The following is a 23,387-nucleotide window of genomic DNA, read 5'->3' on the forward strand; positions in this document are numbered from 1 at the left end:
CCCCCAAAGTGACTGCAAAGTTCACCAACCTCGCCTTTGTGCTTATGGGAACAGTTCACGGAGGTTGATTCTAAAGTTTCTAGCACTTTCCACGAACTGTTTGTTGTAAATATAATGCCCCTGGCTTTCATATATACATATTCCTCTCTCAAGTGAAGATTATGTCTTTCAGTAACTCAGCGACCTATTTTGCAAAGAGCAGCGACAGGATTGGGGGATCTTATGTGAAGGCTCATTACACAGAGTATACGGATGAATCATTTACTACTAAGAAGAACCGCTCTAAAGAGGAGGAGCATCTCGGAATACTGGGTATAACACTATGACTATATAATGTTTTCCATCTACAGGCCCATTTATAAACATGGTGCACCTAGTGGCACAGTACATATGGATAATAGGCAGATAGTAGTTTACAATGTACCAATCAAATAAATGTATTGGAGTCAGCCATTTTGTGGACCGAACCAACATTCATGACTCATAAGAAATCACTATTAATCCATACCTCCCAATATTAGACCTGTAGATCTGGGACCCTGAAAATGGGGTGGAGCCTCACCAAAAGGGGGGTGTTTTTGTGGTGCTGTGCCCCCCGGTTACATCACTATGATGCACATCGGGCAGCCATGCCCCTTGCAACTGCCCTTTCCACATCCCCCTTTGATCTCCCAGAGGGGAGGTCTCAGATAATGGCAAGTATGACGTTTGCAAGTTAAATGGAGTAAAGTGAACCAGTGGTTCTCAAACTCGGTCCCCAGGATCCCGAACGGTTCATGTTTTCCAGATCACATAGCAAGCGCCGGGCTTGCTGTAATAGAGCTGAGAATGATGATGATTCTGCAGCACTGCAGTTTCTCTCTATGCATGGAAGAAGTGACGTCCGTAAGCAGTATGGAAGGCTGAGCCTGATCTCAAACGGCTGAAAGACACCCCCTCAAGTTAAGCCACTAGGGGGATCATTCCAAGTTGATCGCTAGCTACCGATGTTCGCTGCGTAGCGATCATTTAAAAAAAAGGCAAAACTACGCATGCGTATGGGGTGCAATGCACATGCGCGGCGTACCGGTACAAAGAGCATCGTTGTTTTGCACTGCTTCTAGTGACGATTCCATTCGCATAGCCGATCGCGAGGAGATTGACAGGAAGAGGGAGTTTATGGGTGTCAACTGACCGTTTTCTGGGAGTGTTTGGAAAAACGCAGGCGTGTCCAGGCATTTGCAGGGAGGGTATCCGACGTCAATTCCGGGATCTTCGTTGCAGCAATCATCGCACAGAATAAGTAACTACAGGGCTGGTCTTGTTTTGCACAAAATGTTTTGCACTCTTGCAAAGCGAAAATACACTCCTCCGTGGGCGTCGACTATGTGTTTGCACGGCTGCTAAAAGTTGCTAGCGAGCGATCAACTCGGAATGAGGGCCTAGGTTAGGTGTGTTGTCATATGCTCTATACCTGAAAGTTACTTGTGTATTTTCTTCAGTGACCTGGCAAAAAGAAGAATAACTAGTCTATTTCTTGTCAAAACACAACAAACTTTTTCCTCACTATGCTGGACACTCAACAAATTTGTCAAGACTCAGTCAATTTTGAATGGTATCAGTGAATTCTATCCTGTTAGCCTTTAGCAAATAGATGTGAGGACATTTCTTAGCCTCTGGATCATTGTAGAACATTCCATATCACCTGTCTGCCCTGGCACGGTCTCCAAGAACCCTTACAAAAGCATACCTCCCAACTGTCCCGATTTTAGCGGGACAGTCCCGTTTTTTGGGGACTGTCCCGCTGTCCCACCCGCGGGCCACAGTGTCCCGCGGTGGGGGGGTCAGTTGGGAGGCTCTGTCAATCGCTGCTCTGCTTAGCATGCGCACAGCGTCTATTCAGTGGAGTCAGAGGGAGAGGGAGCATGCCAGCGGCTCACAGAGCGCTGGGCATGCTCCCTCAGTGACGAAAACGGGGCGTGGCTCGCGATCGCGGGTCCTTCGCAAAGCCACGCCCCCATTTCATAGGCCACACCCCTTTTTCGGGAGCACGCGCAGCGTCGCCGCGCGAGTGTCCCGCTCCACAGTTAAAGAAAGTTGGGAGGTATGCAAAAGTGCTGGTGACACCAGTAGCAGAGCAGCAGTGGACTGAAAAAGCATATACTGTAGCCATCTGTGAAACGATTAGCAGCAAATTTTAAATTAGACATTTATTTTACTTAATTTTGTGCTTTTTTTTTTCTTTTTATTCATTTTGTTTTTAAATGTAGTCTATTTGAAAATAAAAAAAATACTTTTGTCTTTTAAAGCTATTTTTTTATGTGATACTGAGACGGTCGGAAGCTTGGAGAAATAATAAGAATTTAATACCTACCGGTAATTCCCTTTCTCGTAGTCCATAGTGGATACTGGGGAACTGTACTTTAGTACCATGGGTATAGATTGGGTCCACTGGAGCCTGGCACTTTAAAACCTTAGTGTGTGTATGTGTGTGCTGGCTCCTCCCCTCTATGCCCCTCCTACCAGACTCAGTCTAGGAAACTGTGCCCCAGGAGATGGACATAACAGGTACAACAGCAAGAAAACAAGTACAACAGCGGTGAGGCACTAAACCAACACACAACCATAACCGAAAGGAGGGCGCTAACCAAAACAGAGGATAGCAACACCAACCTAACCAGGAGAGCAAAGCTACCCCAGCAACAAAATGGGACGGCAACGGCGGGCCAACCAAAACACTTACTCAGGTAAGCAGGTGTTGAAGCACTGAGGCGGGCGCCCAGTATCCACTAGGGACTACGAGAAAAGGAATTACCGGTAGGTATTAAATTCCTATTTTCTCTTACGTCCTAGTGGATACTGGGTATTGTACTTTAGTACCATGGGGAAGTCCCAAAGCTCCCAAACGGGTGGGAGATTGCTGAGACCCCTGTAACACGGCCTGACCAAACTGAAGGTCATCCTTGGCCAAGGTGTCGGACAGATAGAACTTAACAAAAGTGTTCAAACCAGACCAAGTAGCAGCTCAGCACTGTAAGGCCGAGACACCCCGGGCAACCGCCCAGGAAGAGCCCACAGATCTCGTCGAGTGGGCCTGAATAGACGTCTGCAAAGGCAGAGCCGCCGAAGTATAGGCTTGTTGAATGGTCAAACTGAGCCAATGAGCAATTGATTGCTTAAAAGCTGGACGAACAATCTTGGTGGCATCATAAAGGACAAACAGCGAATCAGATTTCCGATGACGAGCAGTCTGTTTGACATAAATCTTCAGAGCCCTCACCACATCCAAGGACTCTGGACCAACAGAGGCGTCAGACAACACCGGAACCACAATGGGTTGATTCACATGAAAAGCTGACACCACTTTTGGCAAAAGCTGAGGTCAAGTCCTGAGTTCCGACCTGTCTTCATGAAAAATCAAATAAGGGCTCTTACAGGATAAGGCCCCCAATTGAGAGACACGTCTGGCAGACGCCAATGCTAACAACGTCACTGTCTTCCAGGTCAGAAATTTCAACTCCACCCTCTGCAAGGGTTCAAACCAGTCTGATTGAAGAAAGGACAGAACCACATTGAGAACCCACGGAGCCGTGGGAGGTACAAAGGGCAGGTGTATATGAAGAACTCCTTTAAGAAAAGTTTGCACTGCTGGCAACATGGCAAGTTGTTTCTGTAAGAAAATAGAGAGCGCCGAAATTTGGGCTTTGATGGAACCTAAACGTAGGCCCATATCTACTCCCGCTTGCAGGAAAAGTAGAAAGTGACTCATTCTAAATTCCACGGGAGAAACCTTTTTACTTTCACACCAGAAAACCTACTTTTTCAAGATACGATGATAATGTTTAGACGTAACCATCGTCCTGGCCTGGACCATGGGGGAAATAATCCGGGAGGGAAGATCTTTTCTATCTAGAATCTCCCTCTCAACTTCCAAGCCGTTAAACGTAGCCGCTGTAAGTCTGGATAGACGAACGGACCTTGTTGAAAAAGATCCTTTTGAAGCGGCAGAGGCCATGAATCCTCCAGAGCCATGGTTAGGAGGTCTGAGTACCATGCTCGTCGAGGGCAATCTGTCGCAATTACAATTGCTTGAACGCTTTTCCTTCTTAGTCTTTTTAGAATCTTTAGGATTAGCGGTAGAGGAGGGAACAGGTACACAAACTGGTACGACCATGGTATCGTCAGTGCGTCCACTGCTACAGTCTACGGATCCCTCGTTCTGGAACAGTAACAGCATAGCTTCTTGTTGAGATGAGAAGCCAACAGATCTATCTGCGGATGGCCCCACAGGTGATTTAACTGCTGAAACACCTGGAGATGTAGGTACTATTTCCCCGGATGGAGGTTGTGTCTGCTGAGGAAGCCAGCTTCCCAGTTGTCCACTCCTGGAATGAATGTGGCTGAGATGGCCCTTGCGTTGGCCTCTGCCCAGATGAGTATTCTTGACACTTCTCGCATCGCCGCTCTGCTTTTTGTTCCCCCTTGTCAGTTTATGTACGCCACCGCTGTGGCATTGTCCGATTGAACCTGGATCGCCTGATCCTTCAGGAGATGGGAAGCTTGCAGAAGTGCATTGTAAAATGCCCTGACTTCCAGGATTTTTTTTATCGGCAGAGCAAATTCCTGAACTGACCATATCCCCTGGAACTGGGCCCCTTGGTTCACAGCTCACCAATCCCGGAGGCTGGCATCCAGCGACGGACTGGGGCCTCGATTCGGCCCTGGCATTTGTGAACGCACGTCACGGGGGCACACGCGCGTCACAGGGGTCACAACGTATGGGGTGTGCCGCAAGTCATGGGGGCGTGGACTCGTGGCACACCCCCATTACCATGGCGACGGTTGTTTGGGGGGCGGGACGCGCTGCACGCCCCCATTTCCATGGAGACCATGGAACCAGAGAACCGGAGGCTGCGCGCGGCCTTCCCGGCTCTCCGAGCTACCGATTCTGCCCACCTACCCATCGGCCCTTCTGGCATGTGCCAGAAGTGCCAGATGGCCAGTCCGGCCATGCTGGCATCCATTGTCAGTAGAATCCACAAGTGGATATTGAAATTCCTGCCTTCTACCAGGTAAGGAACTTGAAACCACCATAACAGAGAAATCCAGGCTTTTGGAGATAAGGTCACTTCCTGATGCATGTGAAGGTGAGACCCCTACCATTTGTCCAGCTGAAATGGCCGGGCATGAAACCTGCCGTATCGGATTGCCTCGTAAGCAGCAACCATCTTGTCCAACAAGCGTATGCAAAGATGTATGGATACCTTGCGAGGAAGCAGCACTGAGCGGACCATAGCCTGGACAGCCAGGGCCATGTCCATCGGAAGAAACACCTTTTGAGACACTGTATCCAGTATCATTCCAAGGAATCCAAGACGTTGGGTCGGTTCCAGGTGAGATTTCTGGAAATGTAGGATCCACCCATGATCCGTAAGCAGGTGAGTCGTCAGATCGATGATGTGCAGGAGATGTTCCCTGGACATAGCCTTTAGCAGGAGATCGTCCAAGTAGGGGACTATGGGGGTAATTCAGTGTTGATCGCAGCAGCAAATTTGTTAACAGTTGGGCAAAACCATGTGCACTGCAGGTGTGGCAGATATAACTTTTGCAGAGAGAGTTAGATTTGGGTGGGTTATTTGTTTCTGTGCAGGGTAAATAATGGCTGCTTTATTTTTACACTGCAATTTAGATTTCAGTTTGAACACACCCCACCCAAATCTAACTCTCTCTGCACATGTTATATCTGCCCCTCTCCCTGCAGTGCACATGGTTTTGCCCAACTGCTAACAAATTTGATGCTGCGATCAACTCTGAATTAGGTCCTATGTTGACTCCCATCATGCGAAGTTGCAGCATCATCTCCGCCATGACCTTGATGAAGACCCTCGGAGCTGTGGACAGGCCAAAGGGCAAAGCCTGAAACTGGAAATGGGCGTCCAAGATGGCGAACCTGAGGTAAGCCTGATGAGGGGTCCACATGAGTATGTGTAGGTAAGCATCCTTGACATCTAGGGATACCAGGAATTCCCCCTCTTCCAGACCGGAGACAACCACCCACAGGGATTCCATCTTGAATTTGAACACCCGCTGATACGGGTTTAGAGACCTCAGGTTTAAGATGGGTCACACCGAACCGTCTGGTTTTGGAACGACAAAAAGACTGGAGTAAAAACCCTTGTTGCATAACGGAGGAGGTACTGGAACCACCACCCCTGTCGGCAAAAGTTTTTGAATAGCCTCTTGCAAGGTAACTTTTGCTGCGGGTAAAACTGGCAAGCCCGATTTGGAAAAACTGTGAGGAGGAAGTGTTTGAAATTCCAGCTGGTATCCCTGGGAAATGAGGTCCCTCACCCAAGGATCCCGGCAGAACTTCGCTCACACGTGGGCGAAGTGTTGAAGGCGAGCACCCACCGGAAAGTCGCCTTGCCACTGGGGGCAACAGTCAAGCAGTAGGCTTCGTGGCCGGGAATCCGGTGGTCTGGTCCAGGGAGGCAGCAGCTGGAGGTTTACGGTACTTACCACGAGATCCTCTGGGAGTGGTGGAGACCCCTCAGCCCCTACCTCTGAACCTTGTCACATGAAAGGACTGCAAGGAGGGTCCTGTGAAAGAACGTCTAGCAGGTGGCGCAGCCGACGGCAGATAGGTAGACTTACCCGCTGTTGCCTGGGAGATCCATTTATTTAATTTGTCGCCAAACAAGGCATCACCTGTGAAGGGAAGATTTTCTACACCCTTTTTGGGATCAGCATCCGCTGACCATTGACGTAACTACAGAGGTCTGTGTGCCGAAACAGCCATAACAGTAGTGCGGCCATTTATCTTACACAATTCTTTTACAGCCTCGCTCATAAAATTTGCAGCATCCTGTATTTGTTGCAGCAGAGTAATGACCTCATCCTGGGGCAGAGTGTCTAATCCATTAATAATATTATCGGACCACTTGACTACTGCTCGAGAAATCCACCCACAAACAATTGTCGGGTCCTGTGCTACGCCTGCTGCCGTATATATTGCCTTGAGAGTGGTCTCAATTTTATGGTCAGCCGGCTTTTTTAGGGATATATAATTTCTTAGACAGTCTGGATATAGACGGATCGACTAACGGGGTTTTTTTCCCATACCTTCCTCTCCTCAGCCGAGAGGGGAAAGGTAGCTAAAAACCTCTGAGGAATTTTTTATTTTTTATTAGGGTTTAACCATGCCTCCCTGGCCAGAGAGTTGAATTATTTAGACACAGAAAAAGTGACTGAGGTCTTTGGTCTAACATTAAAGTACAACTCCTCATCTGGTTCTGCCTCCTGATCTGGTATGTGAAGAACCTCTCTTACAGCATAAACGAGGGCCTCCACCCCAGGGGACAGAGAGCTGTCCTCATCCATATCATCATCATCATCATCATCCACCTCAGGCTGATCAGAAACAGACTGGAGCACCTGTGGAAGTGAGCGTTTATGTGAAACCAACAGAGGGGGCTGAGAAACCTTTCTGGTATCTGCTGCTTTAGACATACAATCAATAGACTGTTTCAACACCTGTCCCTCCTTTTTAACTGCAGCTAATTCTTCATTTACATTCTGAATCATGCTTTTAAAATTATCTAACCAGTCAGGTGCCTGTGAACCGTGTCCCTGTGGAGATAAGAAGCACTGTTCACACATGAGAGACCCCGCTGAAGAAGTGGTAGAGTTACAAACAGCACACATAACCAAGTCCACAGAAATATTTACACAACTATAATACAGCGCAGTTCACTGAAACACCTCCACACAGAGAGCCCCTGGAGTGACACTGAGGAAAGGAGACCAGCACACAAAACATAGCAGCACAGTGTGTGAAATTATGTGTACAACCTGATAGAAGTACAGCGATGTTACCGCTGGTGTGCTTCGCCCCTGCTATGACCCCCTGGTACAAGTACAGAGTCTGTAACAGCATGGGTCCCTGGAGGAGCAGCGTGCATGCAGCCTTGATGATCCGCAGCAGCAGGAAATGGTGCCTTCCCGCCTCTGGTCCCGCTTCAGGAAGCCCCGCCCCTTGCAATGGCGTGCGGTCCCCTCAGTTTTATACTGGCCATGTTAACAAACCTATATAGAGATATCAATACACACAAGCCCTAATGGACAGTGAGCACTGCGGGCATAAGCCTGAGCCTGTCCAGTCCGCGGCAGGCACCGCAGCTCGTGGCCCTGGACCGCCACGTGACATGCCACCAAAACCACAACGGGGACCCGCTAACCGGGACCCCAGTGTTAACACTCACCCCACCTATCGATCTTTGGCATCTGTTAGAGGGTGGCGGATAGCTACTGGCGTGGGCACATACACTAACGGTGTGTGAACAGCACCTCAGGAGCTCAGTGTCCTGTCAGCTGGGATTATGAACCATTAACCCTCAGGAGGTTGGTTCGGTCCCCCCTCTAAGCCCCACGAAGCAGGTAGACTGGTTGCCAACCAGTACTACCTTAAAATAATAAACTAAAACAAAAAATAAAGGAACTCTCTAGAACTCCAGAGAAATGCACCCGGCTCCTTGGGCACATTTTTCTAAACTGAGTCTGGTAGGAGGGGCATAGAGGGGAGGAGCCAGCACACACATACACACACTAAAGGTTTTAAAGTGCCATGCTCCAGTGGACCCATGGTACTAAAGTGCAATTCCCCAGTATTCACTAGGACGTAAGAGAAAATAAGAATTTACTTACCGATAATTCTATTTCTCATAGTCCGTAGTGGATGCTGGGACTCCGTCAGGACCATGGGGAATAGCGGGCTCCGCAGGAGACAGGGCACATCTAAATAAAGCTTTTAGGATCACATGGTGCGTACTGGCTCCTCCCCCTATGACCCTCCTCCAAGCCTCAGTTAGGTACTGTGCCCGGACGAGCGTACACAATAAGGAAGGATCTTGAATCCCGGGTAAGACTCATACCAGCCACACCAATCACACCGTACAACTTGTGATCTGAACCCAGTTAACAGTATGATAACAAAAAACGAAGTAGCCTCTGAAAAGATGGCTTACAACAATAGTAATAACCCGATCTTTGTAACAATAACTATGTACAAGTATTGCAGACAATCCGCACTTGGGATGGGCGCCCAGCATCCACTACGGACTATGAGAAATAGAATTATCGGTAAGTAAATTCTTATTTTCTCTAACGTCCTAGTGGATGCTGGGACTCCGTCAGGACCATGGGGATTATACCAAAGCTCCCAAACGGGCGGGAGAGTGCGGATGACTCTGCAGCACCGAATGAGAGAACTCCAGGTCCTCCTTAGCCAGAGTATCAAATTTGTAAAATTTTACAAACGTGTTCTCCCCTGACCACGTAGCTGCTCGGCAAAGTTGTAATGCCGAGACCCCTCGGGCAGCCGCCCAAGATGAGCCCACTTTCCTTGTGGAGTGGGCCTTTACAGATTTAGGCTGTGGCAGGCCTGCCACAGAATGTGCAAGTTGGATTGTGCTACAGATCCAACGTGCAATCGTCTGTTTAGACGCAGGAGCACCCATCTTGTTGGGTGCATACAATATAAACAACGAGTCAGATTTTCTGACTCCAGCTGTCCTTGAAATATATATTTTTAATGCTCTGACAACGTCCAGTAACTTGGAGTCCTCCAAGTCGCTAGTAGCCGCAGGCACCACAATAGGCTGGTTCAAGTGAAAAGCCGAAACCACCTTAGGGAGAAAATGAGGACGTGTCCGCAGTTCTGCCCTGTCCGAATGGAAAATCAGATATGGGCTTTTGTATGATAAAGCCGCCAACTCTGAAACTCTCCTGGCTGAAGCCAGGGCCAATAGCATGGTTACCTTCCATGTAAGGTATTTTAAATCTACCGATTTTAGAGGCTCAAACCAATGAGATTTGAGAAAATTCAAAACTACGTTCAAATCCCACGGTGCCACTGGAGGCACTATTGGGGGTTGTATATGTAGTACACCTTTGACAAAAGTTTGTACTTCAGGCACTGATGCCAATTCCTTCTGGAAGAAGATTGATAAGGCCGAAATTTGAACTTTAATGGACCCCAATTTTAGGCCCATAGACAATCCTGCTTGCAGGAAATGTAAGAATCGACCCAATTGAAATTCTTCCGTTGGAGCCTTCTTGGCCTCACACCACGCAACATATTTTCGCCAAATGCGGTGATAATGTTGTACAGTCACTTCCTTTCTAGCCTTAATCAAGGTAGGAATAACTTCCTCTGGAATGCCCTTTTCTTTTAGAATCCGGCGTTCAACCGCCATGCCGTCAAACGCAGACGCGGTAAGTCTTGGAACATACAAGGTCCCTGCTGAAGCAGATCCCTTCTTAGAGGTAGAGGCCATGGATCCTCCGTGAGCATCTCTTGAAGTTCCGGATACCAAGTTCTTCTTGGCCAGTCCGGAGCCACCAGTATTGTTCTTACTCCTCTTTTCCGTATAATTCTCAGTACCTTTGGTATGAGAGGCAGAGGAGGGAACACATACACTGACTGGTACACCCACGGTGTTACCAGAGCGTCCACAGCTATTGCCTGAGGGTCTCTTGACCTGGCGCAATATCTGTCCAATTTTTTGTTGAGGCGAGACGCCATCATGTCCACCTTTGGTCTTTCCCAACGGTTCACAATCATGTGGAAGACTTCTGGATGAAGTCCCCACTCTCCCGGGTGAAGGTCGTGTCTGCTGAGGAAGTCTGCTTCCCAGTTGTCCACTCCCGGGATGAACACTGCTGACAGTGCTATGACATGATTCTCCGCCCAGCGCAGAATCCTTGCAGCTTCTGTCATTGCTCTTCTGCTTCTCGTGCCGCCTTGTCGGTTTACGTGGGCGACTGCCGTGATGTTGTCCGACTGGATCAACACCGGCTGACCCTGAAGCAGCGATTTTGCCAGGCTTAGAGCATTGTAGATCGCTCTTAGCTCCAGTATATTTATGTGAAGAGACGTCTCCAGGTTTGACCACACGCCCTGGAAGTTTCTTCCCTGTGTGACTGCTCCCCAGCCTCGTAGGCTGGCATCCGTAGTCACCAGGACCCAGTCCTGTATGCCGAATCTGCGGCCCTCTAACAGATGGGCACTCTGCAACCACCACAGGAGAGACAACCTTGTTCTTGGTGACAGTGTTATCCGCTGATGCATGTGCAGATGCGATCCGGACCATTTGTCCAGCAGATCCCACTGAAATGTCCGTGCATGGAATCTGCCGAATGGAATCGCTTCGTAAGAAGCCACCATCTTTCCCAGGACTCTTGTGCATTGATGTACTGACACAGTTCCTGGTTTTAGGAGGTTCCTGACAAGTTCGGATAACTCCCTTGCTTTCTCCTCCGGGAGAAACACCTTTTTCTGAACCGTGTCCAGAATCATTCCCAGGAACAGCAGACGAGTTGTCGGGGTCAATTGAGATTTTGGAAGATTCAGAATCCACCCGTGTTGCTGAAGCACTACCTGGGTTAGTGCTACACCGACTTCCAGCTGTTCTCTGGACTTTGCCCTTATCAGGAGATCGTCCAAGTAAGGGATAATTAATACGCCTTTTCTTCGTAGAAGAACCATCATTTCGGTCATTACCTTGGTAAAGACCCGAGGGGCCGTGGACAAACCAAACGGCAGCGTTTGAAACTGATAATGACAGTCTTGTATCACGAACCTGAGATACCCTTGGTGTGAGGGGTAAATTGGGACATGCAGATAAGCATCTTTTATGTCCAGGGACACCATGAAGTCCCCTTCTTCCAGATTCGCTATCACTGCTCTGAGTGACTCCATCTTGAACTTGAATTTCTGTATGTACAGGTTCAAGGATTTCAGGTTTAGAATAGGTCTTACCGAACCGTCCGGCTTCGGTACCACAAATAGTGTGGAATAATACCCCTTTCCCTGTTGTAGGAGGGGTACCTTGACTATCACCTGCTGAGAATACAGCTTGTGAATGGCTTCCAAAACCGACGTCCTTTCTGAGGGAGACGTTGGTAAAGCAGACTTTAGGAACCGGCGAGGGGGAGACCTTTCGAACTCCAACATGTAACCCTGAGATATTATCTGCAGGATCCATGGGTCCACTTGTGAGCGAGCCCACTGATTGCTGAAAATCTTGAGTCGACCCCCCACCGCTCCTGAGTCCGCTTGTAAAGCCCCAGCGTCATGCTGATGGCTTTGTAGAACCCGGGGCGGGCTTCTGGTCCTGGGCAGGGGCTGCTTGCTGCCCTCTCTTACCCTTTCCTCTGCCTCGCGGCAGATAAGACTGTCCTTTTGGTCGCTTGTTTTTATAGGAGCGAAAGGACTGCGGCTGAAAAGACGGTGTCTTTTTCTGTTGGGAGGGGGTCTGAGGTAAAAAAGTGGATTTGCCGGCAGTTGCCGTGGCCACCAGGTCCGAAAGACCGACCCCAAATAATTCCTCTCCTTTATATGGCAATACTTCCATATGCCTTTTGGAATCCGCATCACCTGACCACTGTCGCGTCCATAAACTTTGGACATCGCGCTTACTCTTGATGCTAGAGTACAAATATCCCTCTGAGCATCTCGCATATAAAGAAAAGCATCCTTTAATTGCTCTAGAGTCAATAAAATACTGTCCCTATCTAGGGTATCAATATTTTCAGTCAGAGAATCCAACCACACTACCCCAGCACTGCACATCCAGGCTGAGGCTACTGCCGGTCGCAGTATAACACCAGTATGTGTGTATATACTCTTCAGTGTAGTTTCCAGCCTCCTATCTGCTGGATCCTTGAGGGCGGCCGTATCAGGAGACGGCAATGCCACTTGCTTTGATAAACGTGTGAGCGCCTTATCCACCCTAGGGGGTGTTTCCCAGCGCGCCCTAACCTCTGGTGGGAAAGGGTATAATGCCAATAACTTCTTGGAAATTAGCAGTTTTCTATCTGGGTTAACCCACGCTTCGTCACACACGTCATTCAATTCCTCTGATTCTGGAAAAGCTACAGGTAGTTTTTTCACCCCCCACATAATACCCCTTTTTGAGGTACCAGCAGTATCAGAGATCTGCAAAGCCTCCTTCATTGCCGTGATCATATAACGTGTGGCCCTATTGGAAAATACGTTTGTTTCTTCACCGTCGACACTAGATTCATCTGTGTCGGTACCCGTGTCGACTGACTGAGGTAAGGGACGTTTTACAGCCCCTGACGGTGTCTGAGACGCCTGAGCCGGTACTAACTGGTTTTCCGGCCGTCTCATTTCGTCAACTGACTTTTGTAATGTGCTAACATTATCACGTAATTCCATAACTAAAGCCATCCATTCCGGTGTCGACTCCCTAGGGGGTGACATCACCATTACTGGCAATTGCTCTGCCTCCACACCAACATCGTCCTCATACATGTCGACACACACGTACCGACACACAGCAGCCACACAGGGAATGCTCTAATCGAAGACAGGACCCTCTTAGCCCTTTGGGGAGACAGAGGGAGAGTTTGCCAGCACACACCAAAAGCGCTATAAATGTATATAAACAACCCTAGAAGGTGTTGTTTTTGATATAAGCGCTTTTAATATATCAATATCGCCAAATTATGCCCCCCTTCTCTTTGTTACCCTGTTTCTGTAGTGCAGTGCAGGGGAGAGTCCTGGGAGCCTTCCTCACCAGCGGAGCTGAGCAGGAAAATGGCGCTGAGTGCTGAGGAGAATAAGCTCCGCCCCTTTTTCGGCGGGCTTTTCTCCCGGGTTTTAAGAAAACTGGCCTGGGTTAAATACATACATATAGCCTTAATGGCTATATGTGATGTATTTATTTTGCCACTAAAGGTATTTAATATTGCTGCCCAGGGCGCCCCCAGCAGCGCCCTGCACCCTCCGTGACTGAATCAGTGAGACGTGTAGCAACAATGGCGCACAGCTGCAGTGCTGTGCGCTACCTTCATGAAGACTGAGGAGTCTTCTGCCGCCTGCTTTCCTGACCTCCGTCTTCAGCGTCTGTAAGGGGGATCGGCGGCGCGGCTCCGGGACGAACCCCAGGAGGACCTGTGTTCCGACTCCCTCTGGAGCTAAGTGTCCAGTAGCCTAAGACTCCAATCCATCCTGCACGCAGGTGAGTTGGAAATCTCTCCCCTAAGTCCCTCGATGCAGTGATCCTGTTGCCAGCAGGATTCACTGAGATTTAAACCTAAAAAAACTTTTTCTAAGCAGCTCTTTAGGAGAGCCACCTAGATTGCACCCTTCTCGGACGGGCACAAAAACCTAACTGAGGCTTGGAGGAGGGTCATAGGGGGAGGAGCCAGTACGCACCATGTGATCCTAAAAGCTTTATTTAGATGTGCCCTGTCTCCTGCGGAGCCCGCTATTCCCCATGGTCCTGACGGAGTCCCAGCATCCACTAGGACGTTAGAGAAATTGGATTTTCACGCGGGTGCTCTGAACTTAATTGTCCTCAAATCACAATTAAATTGTGTCTATAAATATTCTACACTCTTTTCAACAGTGTCTACTGTACTGTATATCAGCCCTGGAGAACTTTTTGTGTCTATCCATTTAAGGTATAGCAATGACAGACTGGGGACTAGATGCATCATCGCTTGGAGAGTGATAAAATGGAGAAAGAAAAAGTGCAAGCTGATCAGCTCCTAACTGCCATGTCACAGGCAGGGCCGGTTCCGGGGCTTCTGGCGCCCCGGGCGGCATTAGGGGGCGTGGCTTCGTACAGGGGGCGTGGTCATTTACGCCCCCTGTACAGACTGAAATTATGTGCGGTGCGCGATGACGTCATCGCCCACCGCACAGTAAAGGACCTCTCCACGAAGGGAAACTAGACGCGTACGCGTCTAGTTTCCCTTCCCAGCGGCAGCGGGGGGGCAGCAGGGGGCACACAGCAGCAGCGGATCTTGCCCTGGTGCGGCGCCCTGCGGGTGGCGCCCTGCGCCCTCCGGAAGGCGGCACCCTGGGCAAAAGTCCTGCTTGCCCGTGGCAAGATCCGTTACTGGTCACAGGCTGTGTTTGAAAAATGGAAGTTAGGAGCTGATTGGCTGGTGCTTTTTCACTCTCCATTTTATCACTTTCCAAGCGATGATGCATCTGACGGCTTTAATTTGGCCCTGGCATCCCTGTTGCTTGCCTATGGAAAAAGGGGGGAGACAACACCTAATGGGGCATGCCACAAGTCATGGAGGTGTGGCCACACGGAAAGCCCCAGTCTAAGCAAGCTGGCCAAGCAGAGCATCAAGAGATGGAGCTGCTCCGTCAGACCTTCACATGGCCTAGAACTTCCATTCGAATTATCCTTGATTATTTGCAAGATGGACTTAGTAAAGGACTTGCCTCACCCACACTCAAGGAACAAGCAGCAACATCTGGATTTTTCGTACAGACTAAATTGGCTTCAGAAAAATATATCATTCATTTTTTCCAGGGGATAGAGGGAATTTGCCAATCTGTCAGGTCCACTGTGGCTCCGTGTGACCCCAGACTAGTGCCTTATGCTATGATGGGTGTTCTGTTTCAACCAGGAAGTCTTGATGAGATGGATTACATTGAATGTTCCTAGTGGCAATTACTGTACTTCTATCAGGAGGACTGGTGCAGATGCAGTGGTGCAAGGAACCCTTTCTTAACATCTACGAGGATAAAGTGGTTCTAAGAAGCGATCCAACTTTTGTCCAAAAGGTGGTATCTACATTTCATATTAATCAAACCCAAAACCTGGCCTGGATCTCCCAAGGATCCTGAGTCCCGGTTCAGATCTTACCGCAGTTCAGAATTCAAATTTTAAATCAGAATTTTGGGTTTTTGATTGCAAAAACTACACGATTTTAGTTGTTTTTATCAATTTTTATTGATTTTTTAATCTATTTTAAACCGCACCAAAAACTGAATCTGAACCCAAACACTTGAGGGTGGGTTTTGCCAAAACCAAAACACAATGATGAATTAGAACCAAAACCAAAACACGGAAGTCTGTGCAATAGAGATGTGCGGCTGGCACTTTTCGTGTTTTGGTTTTGGTTCTAATTCCACTTTCGTTTTTGGTTTTGGCTTGGTTTTGCCAAAACCACCCTTTTATGTTTTGGTTTTGGATCTGGATGATTTTTGAAAAAACATAAAAATGGCTAAAATCACAGAATTTGGGGGTAATTTTGCTCCTACGGTATTATTAACCTCAATAACATTCATTTCCACTCATTTCCAGTCTATTCTGAACACCTCACACCTCACAATATTGTTTTTAGGCCAAAAGGTTGCACCAAGGTGGCTGTATGACTAAGCTACACGACACAAGTGTGCGGCACAAACACCTGGCCCATCTAGGAGTGGCACTGCAGTGTCAGACAGGAGGGCAGATATAAAAAAAAAGGCCCCAAACAGCACATGATGCAAAGATGAAAAAGGGGTGAACCGAGGCTGCTGTATGACTAAGCCAAGTGACACAAGTGTGCGGCACAAACACCTGGCTCATCTAGGAGTGGCACTGTAGTGTCAGACAGGAGGGCACTTTTCAAAAGCTAGGCCCCAAACAGCACCTCATGCAAAGATGTAGAAGAGGTGCAATGAGGTAGCTGTATGACTAAGCCAAGCGGCACAAACAATTGGCCCATCTAGGAGTGGCGCTGCAGTGGCAGACAGGAGGGCAGATATCCAGAAAAAAGGCCCCAAACAGCACCTCATTCAAAGATGTAGAAGAGGTGCAATGAGGTAGCTGTATGACTAAGCCTAGCGACACAAACAATTGGCCCATCTAGGAGTGGCACTGCAATGGCAGACAGGAGGGCAGATATAAAAAAAAACGCCCCAAACAGCACACGATGCAAAGAAGAAAAAAAGGTGCACCGAGGTTGCTGTATGACTAAGCTAAGCATCACAACCACCTGGCCCATCTACTAGTGTCACGCAGTGGCTGAATGTCGAGAGTGGGCCGCAATTGTTCAGTCCACTGACAGCATCTCCAGCACGCCCCTGTCATTTTTTTAAAATTCTGCAATTGGTGGAGTTATACGGCAGTACCCCAGGACTAATACAGCAGTACCCCTGGACTCCTACGGCAGTGTCAGACAGGATGGCACTTTCAAAAACTAGGCCCCATACAGCACCTCATGCAAAGATGTCGAAGAGATGCAATGAGGTAGCTGTATGACTAAGCCAAGCGACACAAACAATTCCAAATGGAATTATACGTCCAAGTCACTGGAATTAAATGGCAAAATCGCTGGAATTATACGTCCAAATCACTGGAATTCTTACTGCAAAATCACTGGAATTATACGTCCAAATCACTGGAATTATACTGCAAAATCACTGGAATTATACGTCAAAATCACTGGAAGTATACGTCCAAATCACTGGAATTAAATGGAAAAAATGGAGGTTGAGGGCTTCCATCGTCATGTGAAACTGAACCACTAGTCATGAACGTAGGCCAGGGCCTCAGCCGTTCCTTGCCACTCCGTGTCGTAAATGGCATATTGGCAAGTTTACGTTTCTCCTCAGACGATTTCAATTTCTTTTTTTGGGTCTTTTTACTGAACTTTGGCTTTTTGGATTTTACATGCCCTCTACTATCACATTGGGCATCGGCCTTGGCAGACGACGATGGCATTTCATCGTCTATGTCATGGCTAGTGGCAGCAGCTTCAGCACTAGGAGGAAGTGGGTCTTGATCTTTCCCTATTTTATCCTCCAAATTTTTGTTTTCCATTATTTTTCTGGAGTTATATAACACAATATGCGGCACAGAAATGACTGATAGGTGATGCACAGGACACTATCACTGGTCTGATGCAGGACAACACAGCAACACTGTAAGGGACTTGTTGTTATTATTATTATTATTATTATAATACTGTAGCAGTGGACATATAGCAGCAGCGTCAGTGCCGTAACTAGGCATTTTAGCGCTGTGTGCAAGAAACGGCATTGGCGCCCCCCCCCCCCCCCCCCCCCCCATGCAAGATAGGGGCAGTGTGCGTCGTAGGCGCGCAAAAAATATATAGGGGCGTGGCTTCATGGGGAAGGGGCGTGGCCACAAAATAATGGCAATTCATACTACGGTGCACAGTAGTCTCCATTATTCACATTACGCTGCACAGTAGCACCACTACACCAGGTAGAGCACCTTTTATACATTACAGCAGACAGCGTCCCCCTTTTTACACATTACAGCAGACAGTCCCCCTTTTTACACATTCCGGCAGCCAGTCCCCCTTTTTACACATTACAGCAGCCAGTCCCCCTTTTTACACATTACAGCAGACAGTCCCCCTTTTTACACATTCCGGCAGCCAGTCCCCCTTTTTACACATTGCAGCAGCCAGGCCCCCTTTTTACACATTGCGGCAGCCAATCCCCCTTCTTACACATTGCGGCAGCCAGTCCCCCTTTTTACACATTGCGGCAGCCAGGCCCCCTTTTTACACATTGCGGCAGCCAGGCCCCCTTTTTACACATTGCGGCAGACAGGACCCCTTTTTACACATTGCGGCAGCCAGGACCCCTTTTTACACATTGCGGCAGCCAGGCCCCCTTTTTACACATTGCGGCAGACAGGCCCCCTTTTTACACATTGCGGCAGCCAGGACCCCTTTTTACACATTATGGCAGACGGTGTCCCCCAGAGAGAGAGAGAGAGAGAGAGAGAGAGAGAGAGAGAGAGAGGGATATACTTACCTTCTCCCCGCTGACAGGCTCCTCGTGCTGGCATCTCCCTCTGTGCAGTGTGCAGGCATTGGACAAGGAGGAGGAGGGAGGGGGACTGGAGCCGCAGCAGCGCTATGTCATTGGTAGTAAGCGCCGCTGCAGCATGCCCCTCTCCTTCCGTATTGGTTGCCTGGCGCTGCTGTGGATGTTGGGATGGAGGAACCGCATCCCAGCATCCACAGCAGCGCTGGGCAGCCTATACGGAAGGAGAGGGGGCTGCTGCAGCGGCGCTTACTACCAATGAAATAGCGCTGCTGCGGCTCCAGTCCCCCTCCCTCCTCCTCCTTCTCAGCTGCCTCTGGCGCTTCTCTCTCCTCCAGCGCGGCTGCGGCCAGGGGCAAACGCAGGATTTATCCGGGGGGGTTTCCATAACAAATTTTATATATATATATATATATATATATATATATATATATATACACACAATGGGGGTAATTCCAAGTTGATCGCAGCAGGATATTTTTTTAGCAGTTGGGCAAAACCATGTGCACTGCAGGGGGGGGCAGATATAACATGTGCAGAGAGAGATAGATTTGGGTGTGGTGAGTTCAATCTGCAATCTAAATTGCAGTGTAAAAATAAAGCAGCCAGTATTTACCCTGCACAGAAACAAAATAACCCACCCAAATCTAACTCTCTCTGCAAATGTTATATCTGCCTCCCCTGCAGTGCACATGGTTTTGGCCAACTGCTAAAAAAATTCCTGCTGCGATCAACTTGGAATTACCCCCAATATGCATACACACACACACACACATATATATATATATATATATATATTTTCACACACACAGTAATGTTTAATGTTGGCACTCGTGTGTGTGTGTGGTCCATATGCAGCGGCACTCGAAATAAATAGACCAGGCAGGTTTTAGTTAACCAACGTTTCAATGCTCAGACAGCGGCATTTTCGTCAGGGTGCAAGGTTTTGTATTATGCTGTACACATCAGTACAGCCTGAACTGGAGGGTACCACTTTTTTTGTTTGTTTAACTGCATGTTTTAAGTATTGAGGTGTGCTGCATATATATATTATATATATATATACAAATACTGTACATACAAACACAGCTACTGTACACATGTACTGTATGTCACAAACACACACACACACACATATATATATATATATATATACACACACACATACAAACACGCACAGTGTGTATATACAGTGCTTAAAGTGGTCCTAGAGAGGTGGTGGAACTCACCCCCCTCCCCACGGCGCCCATGAAATAAAGGTATTGCGCGTGCCGTAGGCGCGCGCAGCAAAAAAGGGGTGTGGTCTCAAAAAGAAAGGGGCGTGGGCACACAATAGTAATAATGCCCACAGTAGTAGTACCCAAGTGGAAATTTTGAAGTGGGGGTATGGAAAAGTGAAGGGTGCAATTATGTGCGCGCCGAAGGCGCGCGCACTCCTGACAAGGGGGCGTGGCCACACAAAAGGGGGCGTGCCCTTCAGTGTAGTTTACCACACCATATACCCCTTATACACATTATGCACCACAATAGGACCCCTTTCACATTATAGCTCACAGTATGAGCCGAAATTCACATTTATACCACACAGTATGAGCCACATTCATATTACACCACACAGTATGAGCCAAATTCACATTACACCACACAGTATGAGCCAAATTCACATTACACCACACGGTATGAGCCGAAATTCACATTACACCACACAGTGTGAGTCGAAATTCACATTATAGCACACGGTATGAGCCGAAATTCACATTATAGCACACAGAATGAGCCAAAATTCACATTATAGCACAGAGAATGAGCCGAAATTCACATTATAGAGTGACAGAGAGAGTGACAGCAGGGACATGGAAAGTGACAGCAGGGACATGGAAAGTGACAGCAGGGGAATACAGTAGGGACTAGGGAGAGAGAAAGGCGGCAGGTTAGATTACCTGTTTAGCAGCGGCGGTGGTCTGCGGTGCTGTGGATGAGTAGGCTGTGGTAGGCGTGACGTGGAGGAGGCTGTGGGCCTCGGAGATAGTGCGGAGGAGGAGGCTGTGGGTGCGCAGAGGTCCGAGGGCGGGGCGGCAGAAGAGGCTGAGGGCGGCTGCAGTGGATCTGGCACCAGGCTGGCTTTATTATCCCTGCCGCCGCATCGAGCTCCTGTGACCACGGCGCTAATATTTCAAAACTGCTGCGGACCGGCAGCCAATCAGTGACAGATTTGAACTAGTAGTGCCGCGGTCACAGAAGCTCGATGCAGCGGCAGGAATAATAAAGCCGGCCTGGTCCCAGATCCGCTGCAGCTGGGAGTCTGGAACCTGGGCTTCCAGTGCGGCGGAGATGGTAGGGGCGGAGCGACGGAGGGCGGACCAGGAACGCAGCTTCTTTGTCGGCCCATACAGTAATGCCCCCAGCAGTAGCACCCCTTATACAATGCCCACAGTAGTAGTGCCCCTTATGCAATGTCCCCAACAGTAGTGCCCCTTATGAAGTGCCCCCTTTACAATGCCCTCATTAGCTGTGCACCCCATCAGTAATGCCGTTAATGGTAATGCCCCTGTGTAGTATTGCCCCTAGTCGTTTAGCCCCTGTAGTTTAGCCCCAGTAGTCATGCCAATACTGGTAATGCCCCTGCAGTTATGACCCCAGCAATTTACTCCCCCCCCCTCTAGTTTAGCCTCTGAGTGGTAATGCCCCCAGTAGTTTTGCCCTCATGTAGTCTGCCCCATGTAGTTTAGCCCCCAGTGGTAATGCCCCCTGCAGTTGTGCCCCCAGTTGTTTAGCCCTTGTAGTTTAGCCCCCATGTAGTTTGCCAAAGTTAGTAATGTCCCCAGTAGTTTGCCACCTTGTAGTTATACCCCCAGTAGTTTAGCTCCTGTAATTATGCCCCCTTGTAGTTTAGCCCCCAGTAGTAATGCTGCCAGTAGTTTGCCCCTTTGTAGCTTGCCCCCTTGTAGTAATGCCCCCAGTAGTTTGCCCCCAGTAGTTTGCCCCAGCAGTAAAGCCCCCCAGTAGTTTGCCCCCAGTACTAGAGCCCCCCAGTAGTTTGCCCCTCTGTAGTTTGCCCCAGTAGTTTGCCCCCAGTACTAGAGCCCCCCAGTAGTTTGCCCCAGTAGTAAAGGTCCCCAGTAGTTTGCCCCCAGTACTAGAGCCCCCCAGTAGTTTGCCCCTCTGTAGTATGCCCCAGTAGTTTGCCCCCAGTACTAGAGCCCCCCAGTAGTTTGCCCCAGCAGTAAATCCCCCCAGTAGTTTGCCCCCAGTACTAGAGCCCCCCAGTAGTTTGCCCCTCTGTAGTTTGCCCCAGTAGTTTGCCCCCAGTACTAGAGCCCCCCAGTAGTTTGCCCCTTGTAGTTTGCCCCAGCAGTAAAGCCCCCCAGTAGTTTGCCCCCAGTACTAGAGCCCCCCAGTAGCTTGCCCCTCTGTAGTTTGCCCCAGTAGTAAAGGCCCCCAGTAGAAACGCCTGTGGTACACATATAGGAAGGAGGGGGGGGGGGGGGAAGAACTATACTTACCTAGCCCCGCTCCCGCCGCAGTCCTCTCTCGCCGCCCGCTCCTCTGCACTATGAGAGAGACGTCATGACGTCTCTCCCATAGCGCGCACTGACAGAGCCGGAAGCCGGAGCTCAGTACTGAGCTCCTGCCTCCGGCTGCCGCTGCGGAGAGGGAGACGGGCGCCCGCTGGTAACGCGATCTCAGCGGGCGCCCGGCATCTCCCTGCAGCGCCGCACGGGACATCGGGTTAGGTGAGCCGGGGGAGGCGGAACTGCGTTCCGTCTCCTGGTGGAACTGACGGAACGCAGTTCCGGCCCGTTCCGGCTCACTTTAACCCCTGTGTATATATATATATATATATATATATATTATACTGTATAGCACACATGTATATCCAAACACACACAAAGCTATATCTATAGCACACATGTATGTCACAAACACGCACTCATGGCTACACACACACACACACACACACACACACACACACACACACACACCATACTCTATAGAACACATGTATGTCACAAACACAAACAGATAGCTAGATAGATAGGACACAAACATACACCTCTTTCACATTAAAATAAAACACAGCCAGCATCATTTTTTACAGCAAGTAAAGCAAACAGGTCACCATCATTAAAAACGCGTTGTCCCCCCAAGTCAGCCACACACCTGTTGAGTAAGTGCTGACCCAGCCACTGTCATTTATAAATACACCGCTCCCCAAACCCACCTCTGGCACCCACATGCGAGACACACCTTCTAGATGTTGCAGTCAGTAGAGAGACAGTCACTGCCTCACCCGACCAGCTCTCCGTCACAAAGCCACATGGAGACTGCCTGAGAGGAGCTGTGCTCTCCGGCTCCCCCTACTGTTCAATCAGCAGCATCCGTCCTCTATAAGGACGGATGCTGCTGCAGCGTTACAGACAGCCCGAGGAGAGTATTACAAAACACAGACACATCCACAGGCGTGCGCAGAGACTGACTGGAGGGTGCCGCTCCGGACTCCCCCCCCCCCCCTCCACGGCATTATAGTGATCTCTCGCCTCCCCTGTCCTGGATATAGACTGCTCACCTGGTCCGCTCACCTGGGCCGCCCAGGTGAGCAGTTTATATCCAGGACAGGGGAGGTGAGAGAACACTATAATGCCGTGGAGGGGGGGAAGTCCGGAGCGGCACCCGCCAGTCAGTCTCTGCGCACGCCTGTGGACACATCGGTTAGCTGCGCTGATGGATCGGCGGGCAGGGGGGTTTCCAGTTACTCGGAAACCCCCCTGCGTGCGTGTATGGCGGCGCA

The 23,387-nt window shown here is 49.2% G+C and overlaps 1 protein-coding gene across 1 annotated transcript in view; it reads left to right on the top strand.

Moving 5' to 3' along the window:
• Positions 1-23,387, top strand: part of LOC134990141 (ferroxidase HEPHL1-like) — a 209,947-nt gene that overhangs the window by 72,762 nt on the left and 113,798 nt on the right. Inside the window, exon 7 of the mRNA XM_063950651.1 lies at positions 173-312. Within this exon, the coding sequence (XP_063806721.1) occupies positions 173-312 (140 nt within the window). The remainder of the gene's footprint in view (positions 1-172; positions 313-23,387) is intronic.

Source organism: Pseudophryne corroboree, chromosome 2 (assembly GCF_028390025.1).
Source record: "Pseudophryne corroboree isolate aPseCor3 chromosome 2, aPseCor3.hap2, whole genome shotgun sequence".
Lineage (NCBI taxonomy): Eukaryota > Metazoa > Chordata > Amphibia > Anura > Myobatrachidae > Pseudophryne > Pseudophryne corroboree.